Source organism: Octopus bimaculoides, chromosome 1 (assembly GCF_001194135.2).
Source record: "Octopus bimaculoides isolate UCB-OBI-ISO-001 chromosome 1, ASM119413v2, whole genome shotgun sequence".
Taxonomy (NCBI): domain Eukaryota; kingdom Metazoa; phylum Mollusca; class Cephalopoda; order Octopoda; family Octopodidae; genus Octopus; species Octopus bimaculoides.
In genome coordinates, this window is record NC_068981.1 from 131,880,100 (window position 1) to 131,888,012 (window position 7,913).

The window sequence follows — 7,913 nt, forward strand, 5'->3', positions numbered from 1 at the left end:
CTATATCTATATATATATATATATATATATATATACATATATATATATATATAAGACCCACCCACCACAATAAAATTGAGATCTTAAAACCAAGGTACCATGTAAAAAGCATTGGTGAGGGTGCTTGTACCATATAAAAAGTGCTGGTGCCACAAACAAAGCACCGAGTATACTCTGTGGAGTAGCTGGTATTAAGAAGAGCATCCAGTCATATAAACCAAGCCGAAACAGACTGTAGAACCTGGTGACCCCTCACCTTACCAGTTCCTGTCAAGCCATCTAACCCATACCACCATGGAAAACATGTTCAGAGGGATCAGCTATATGAATTGACAGTACCTTGATAGATAATGCAATTAAGGTTATGAAGACAGGGAAAGCCCCTAACCCATCAGGAGTCACTGCTGAGATGCTTAAAATATCTGACGGTATAGGCTATAGTCTAGTCAACCATATAGTCAACTAAGTGATACATGAAAGAGTCATACCCAATGTCTGGTGTAGCAGGGCTATAGTCAACTGCTACAAAGATAAAGGTGATGCATTAGATAAGAATAATTACAGAGGTATCAAATTGTTGGATCAGGTGATGAAAGTCATGGAGAGGGTCATAGCCCAACTAATTAGGGAGAGAGTTAGTTTAGACGAGATGCAATTTGGGTTTGTGCTAGGGAGAAGCACCACTGTTGCTATATTTCTGGTAAGACAGCGTAGGTAGAAACTCCATAAGATGTACCCAGTGTAAGGTATGGACACATAAGAGATGTAGGAATATCAAAGGAAGGTTAACTGGGAAGATAGGTTTTGTGCATGTTAGATGCACAGGGGCAATAAACAACGAAGATGTACAGCAAACAGATTCCATCACATGCCAGGGGGGAAAACTAGAAGTAGTAGATAGCTTCCGTTACCTAGATGACCAAGTTAGTAGTGGAGGTGGGTGCTCTGAGAGCATAGCTGCTAGAATAAGAATAGCCTGGGCAAAGTTTAGAGATCTCCTACCTCTGCTGGTAACAAAGGGCCTCTCGCTCAGAGTGAAAGGTAGACTGTATGATGCACATGTACGAACAACCATGCTACACGGCAGTGAAATATGGGCTGTGACTGCTGAGGACATGCGTAAGCTTGAAAGAAATGAAGCTAGTATGCTCTGTTGGATGTGTAATGTCAGTGTGCATACCTGACAAAGTCTAAGCACCCTGAGAGAAAAGTTGAACCTAAGAAGCATCAGATGTGGTGTGAAAGAGAGACGACTGCACTGGTATGGTCATGTGTTGCGTATGGATGAGGATAGCTGTGTGAAGAAGTGTCACACCCTAACAGTGGAAGAGGCAGACCCAGGAAGCCAAGTGAGATCATAGCTGTGGTCAATGCCAATGCATAACTGGCCTGTTTAAAAATACCCTTCAATCGTCAGACAGTATGCTGTGCTTGAGAAGACCTGTTGAATCAAGTGAAATCATTGTTGTACCCAATGCTTGTGCTGCCTGACTGGCACCCGTGTCAGTGGCATGTAAAAAGCACCATTCGAGCGTGATCAGTGCCAGTGCTGCCTGAATGACCCCCTTGCTAGGGACACATAAAAAGCACCTACTACACTGTCAAAATCCAGCTGTAGAAACCTTGCCAGATCAGATTGGAGCCTGGTGCAGCCTCCTGACTTGCCAGCAAGGAAAGCGGACGTTAAACGACAATGATGATGATGATGAAAAGGTGCAAGCTTTTTATATATATATTAGAATGCTGAACAAAATACTTGGCAGTATTTTGTCCATCTTTATGTTTTGAGATCGAATACCACTGATGTTAACTTGGCTTTTCATCCTTTTGGGATCAATAAAATAAGTCCCTCTTCAGCACTGGAGTCAATGTAATTGACTGACCCCACTTCCCCAAAAATTTCAAGCCTTGTATCTATCATAGAAAGGAATCTTAATGTAAAAATTCTTGATATAAAAAAAATGTTCAGTTTATAAAATGATTCAAGGTTCAAGACTTTGGTCTCTCCTTTTTACATAAATGAAATCCTTACAAACCCAAATTTGGATCAACAATTTAATATAATTGTATCCTCAGTGAAAGTGATAGTCAAAAACTTTTTGAAAAACTGAACAATGAATTAACCCTTTAACATTTTATCCAGCCCAAATATTTTACCTGTTTTGTGTTAAAACTGACCAGATCCAACCTCTTGCACCTACCCTACAATGTTATTCTAAAAATATACAAACACACCATTGAAACCTTGAAGCTACGAGATATAATGCGTGATTAGCTCAAACCATTGTGAATGAATAAGCATTACCTTTGACAGGGAAATCTGAATGCTAAAGAGTTAATCAATGAAGCAGACTAGCTTAATTCAAACACCAACTAAAATATTACAGTACCAAATATTGCTTGCTTGACTCAAGCAGTAGTACTACTGATTCTACGTCATCATCAAGCATATAGAAAAAACAGTTTGTAAAATGTTTGCTTTCGAAAATTGTAGAAAATAACTGAAATATAGATTGTGCAACATCAATTCTATAATGTTTTATCAATAAGATGAAAAAATTTATTGTACACTGACTTTCTTCTCTTATTGTGCAGATCAAGAAGAAACAGAAAAGGTCGACCAACACCATGGCTTAGTACACCTAAAGATAATTGGCCACCTTACGTAAAGACAGGTATATAATTCAGTATTTTTCTAATTATAAAACAGATGGGTATTTTGAAAATACCTCATGGAGTGACAATCATGCTCTGCATAGTTACGGGTTGCCCTTTGGCAAGACATAGCACCTGTTCAGCCACCCTGCCAGGGTACAGCGAAGTCATGGGACTGCAGCATGGCAGATTGTGAAGAGGCAGTGGAAAAACTCAACTGAGCCAATGGTGCTTCTTACATTGATGCTGATTGGAGGAACCCTAGAAGGTCAATGGTCAGGATCACCAGGCTTTATCAAGAGAGTAACTGCACCGCCATAGGAGTGGCATTCATGGTTGTGTATTCCGCTAATGAATGATTCACTATGACTCAAGCTCCACATTCAAATTCATAATAATGGAGTTCAATGTTGGCAGAGAGTAAGGAATCTATAAAAGCAGCTTGACTGAATAAAATAGATACAGTCATGACATCAGCTTTTCAGAACCTTTGGTTCCAAAGCCTTTCTGAATTATTGATTTTTTCCAAAGCAGGTGTGGTCACTTTGGTCAACTCTAAACTAAACAAATGTTAAATACACTTAGATAATTAAATGAAATACAGCTACCTGTATGTTAGTATAAATGATACGTGTTTATTATTACTGTACTGTGCATGATACCGGTAAACTAGTTTGGTGGTTGTAGTAATTTGAAGTTCTTGCTCATAAATTAGTGCAAATTATAAGAGGTCCTGGATGACCAGTGTTTGGAAAGGTGGCATTGTACCTGTATTTCAATCCTGTGATGGTAGTTCTTGATTAAAAAAACGATTTCTATAGTTCTAATGCTATATTTACAAAAATTTAGTATACTAATAGATCTGACATGCTTTTTATTAAAAAAAAAATGGGACACTATCTGATCTAACATTTTTGACAGTAAAATATGTTACCAGGAATCCTAACAATCTGATTATAGAAATATTAATACTTTTAATTCTATTAATCTGGGGTACTTGCAGCAATCCATTGCCAGGAAAACAAGATGGGTTAAAAAGTCATTGAATCTATCAAAGAGTACTTTGAAATACTAATTCTTTGAATTTATTTGGAATGTTCAGAAATAAATAGCCAAATTTTTTTCTAATGCAATTTCTTGTGGAACCAAAAATGATTCTTGCACAATAGAGATACTAGATGGAAGTAGATGAAACATTATCATAGGAAGAGGAAATTTCCCAAATCAGTCTTATTTTATGCTTCATGCAAAACTAAACGTATGAGGAGTCACCTTTTTTCCTATATATTAATGTCCTCATAAATATATAGGAAATTTTTCATTTTGCTTCTTAGCATGTATTTATGAATTCCAGCCTTGCTGCAACAGTCATTGTAAACGTACTTTCTGATATTTAGTTACCTTCTGCATTAAAATTTTTTTTGCGGCTAAAATATGATTTCATCTTGTTGACATCAATAAAGCAAGTACTAGTCAATTCCTGGGCTTGATATCTAATAGACTCTTCAAGTGTGCCAGCACGGCTACGTTTAATATCTGAAAGTAGTAAAAGAATATAATATTTAAAACTTGGTGTACACATTAAATTAAAATTGCCATCTGAGTGTCATATTAAATGTATACAGACTGTTAGAAGATATGATGCTGCAGAATTGTCTGAGATAAAATCTCTTCAGTTTCACAGCATCATGATGTGTATTCATTTAGTATGATCAGATACAGATGACAATTTTAATTTAATGCTTTTCAATTTTTCTACTACCATGCAAGCTTCTGCAATACCAGTGAATGTTTTATTCAGGTTTTATTCCTATATGTATATCAAGGCACACATTTTGTTTAAACAGATGACAAGTGCACAGCATAACAAGCCTTGTGAGAGGCAAATGCATCTGTTATTGTCATTAATCACTACAGTGACAAAGTTTGTCTCATTGCAATATATATTGTATTTTTAACACAACAAATCTATGAAGAGATTTTTATCTCAAACCAATCCACAGTATCATACCTTCTAATGGTATGATACTGTAATGGTATATATATACACATTTTGTATGATAAGTAAATTTTAATTTCTAAACTCTCTTTTGTTTACTATAACATTTTATTTTTATTCCTGATGGTGATACTTTTCTTATATACGGTATACAGGTTTATCAATGTCTTTGGTGAAGACAGCTGATGATGGTAGCCAGCAGATGTTTACATTTGAGCACAATCATCAATATCAAGAAATTCAGTTCAAATTCTATGATGCTGTTGAATCATTAAACACAAACACTATTGCTGTATGTATACCATTGTGCGTTTATATTTGTTTGTTTGATTAGCCCTGATTAAGTAGACCAACAATGAAAGACATTCTAGTTAGTCTGTTTTGTCTTTTCAGACATAATCTGTCTTATACTAAGATGCTGAGTTCACTTAACTGTAGAATCTATTTATGTACTTTTTTTGTTCCTTTAAATGTTTTTCCATGCTTGCATGAGTTGGATGAATATGTTTGTTGAAGCCAAGGTAATTTTTTTTTTACAGCTGGATGCCTTGTATGAATAAGAAGGGAATTCCTGAAGGCTGATGTTCTGGAGGAATAATTTGGCATAGGGAGGAATAATTTGGCATAGGGAGGAATAATTTTGGCATAGGGAGGAATAATTTGGCTGATGTTCTGGAGGAATAATTTGACGTAGAGTATGGAAGTCAATATGGGTGACAAAAGGAGTAGAGTTGAATGAGCCTAGATAGTAGTTGTACAAAACCCATCAGATCTGAGGAGCAATGGCTATTGTAGTTGTAGACCAGATGTTGGACTCTGTTGGAGAGCAATTCCTTGCCAATCAGTTAGATTTTTTTTAAAGCAATCTACAATACTTGTATGTATAATAGCAACATGTTTTCAGTCGTGGCAGAATCTTTCACTTTGGGCTTAACTTGAATTCTGTAGAGAGTAACTGTTGAGAGTCAAGGCATTTTCTAGCTATAAAGTGGAAAGCCAGACTTTGGGCTGCAGGATTTCTTTTGCAATACTATTTATGTGAAATCACCAGAGAGCTCATAAATGATTGTAAGATCTAGCATTTTAGTTGCATATGTTTCTGACATATTTATTACATGACATGTGAGATAAATAGTATCACTGCTTGAACCAAGTAAGTGATGTTTATTTGAATTAAGATAGTCTGCTACATTCGTTGATTCACTGTTCAGTTTTTTTCAAAAAGTGTTTTATCATCCTTTTCACTGAGAATACATTTAGTTGTGTTATCATTAAAGTGAAGTAGATGTACATTTGTGGTCGTATGTGTTTCATCATCATTTTAATGCCTACTTTTCCATATTTGCATGGATCAGCCAGATGGAATTTGTTGAGACAGGTTTTCTTTTGTTGAGTGCCCTTCTTGTTGCCAACCCTTACCTGTTTCCAAGTACGGTAATATTTCCCTATGACCAGTCATGTTTTCATGGAATATTGAAAATGAAGGACACCTCTTTTACAACTATCACACACAATGTCCATGCAAAGAGACAGTAGTATACATACACACACACAATGAGATTCTTTCAGTTACTGCCTACCAAATCCACTCAAAGGTTTGGTTGGCTTGGGACTATAATAGAAGACACTTGCCCTTGGGACTGAACCTATAGTTGGGAAGCAAACTTCAACCAGCTAGCCACCCTTGTGCTTACCCACACAGCCATGGCTGTACCTACTTTGTTTCTACAAATTGTGAATATGAATAGCTTCAGTATTGAAACCTGGATGATGTTGTATTAGTTTCTAGATCTCTTACATTAACCATTTCTAGACACTGCATCTTATCCATTAATCAACTTTAAAATTACATACTTACTTTGTATACTGGGGGTGTAATTTTTATTTAGCATCAAAAGCTTCTTTGTAGGTCTAGAAATAAATATTGCAGAAGTAATTTGGGGCAGTGTTCTGCTACAATATTAATGGTTAGCTAGTCAAAAGTATCTTTCCATGTCTAAAAACAGTATGGTGTGATTTGAGAGCAATTTCACTGATATTTTGGAGGTTTGTTTTTGTGTATCTATGTATGTGTATGAAAGTTTCACATGTCCCATTTGTTTAAGGTTTGACTATATTTTCTAAAAGTAATTTCATATAGAATCTATACACATACCTGTCTGTGTGCACACACATATCAGCCATTTTATCACTTAAAATATTGTATAAATTCTTTCCTTTATACCCTTTTGAAAACAATTTTTTTCCAAGTTGTGCAATATTATTTATTTAAACTAAGAAATAATCTTTTAAGGTTTGTATTTGATTTGTTTAATAAAATTCAAGTAATGGCTCTTTTATGATATTAGCTTTTCCTTAACTAGTGGTATTTTTTTTCTCTAGTTAAGAATATTTTGCCTAAGTTTGACCATTTTTAGACTTGGACATCCTAGTTTATCTTTAGATTGTGGTGGGGCAACATTTAGAGTCCTTATTTCACATCAGGATGTGTGGATATATAGCTTCTAGATTCTTCTACCTATGCATGTTATATAAATGGATTGTGTCTATCTTCATAAATCTGATTATATTTCACAAATTTTCAAATTTTGTTTTGATCTCAGGATATTCTCCAAGACCATCCGTATCATATTGACAGTCTTATTCAGTTCAGTGAAATCTGTAAAAATGGAGAGGACCTCAACAGAGCTAAAGAATTAATAGGTATTTATTGATAAATTCCGTTTTTTCTATTCTGCCAAATTCAACATAATTTTAAATTTTGTATTGAATTCCTTTCCATCTTGTTTTGAAACGTTTAGAATTTTAATAAAACTTAAGTAAATTATATAATATTTACATAGCAATGACTATATAAGAGATGTGTTCGGAGGTGAGAATGGGTTAGATAGGTGCTGATGGAGGGACAAAAACCCAGAAACATGGCATATACACCCATTACCAATTTTTGTCTTCGACCTCATTGTTTGTTTACATCTGACGTCTCAATATGAAACATTGTAGCAAAAAATCAGTGCTGGCTATAATTTCTATTGAACATAATTTCTATCGGTGAGGCCCAATGTTGGTGAGGCACGACCTTCGAACATTAGGCCTCACCGAGGCGATGGCTTCTGACCGAGACCTTTGGAAATAAGCTGTGCGTGAGAAGACCCGGCAAGCCAAGTGAGACCTAAATCCAAGGCCTCTGCCAGGGGTGTAGCCAGCCCACTTATGCGTACCTTCCTTCATTGGACACTAAACTCCGCTTGTGAAGACC

General features: G+C 35.7%; 1 protein-coding gene across 1 annotated transcript in view; it reads left to right on the plus strand.

Annotated features, from left to right (window-relative positions):
• The window catches only part of LOC106874670 (transcription factor 25), a 31,395-nt gene that overhangs the window by 8,718 nt on the left and 14,764 nt on the right, over positions 1-7,913 (plus strand). The window contains exons 5-7 of the mRNA XM_014922467.2: positions 2,596-2,675; positions 4,810-4,946; positions 7,258-7,357. Of these exons, the coding sequence (XP_014777953.1) occupies positions 2,596-2,675; positions 4,810-4,946; positions 7,258-7,357 (317 nt within the window). The remainder of the gene's footprint in view (positions 1-2,595; positions 2,676-4,809; positions 4,947-7,257; positions 7,358-7,913) is intronic.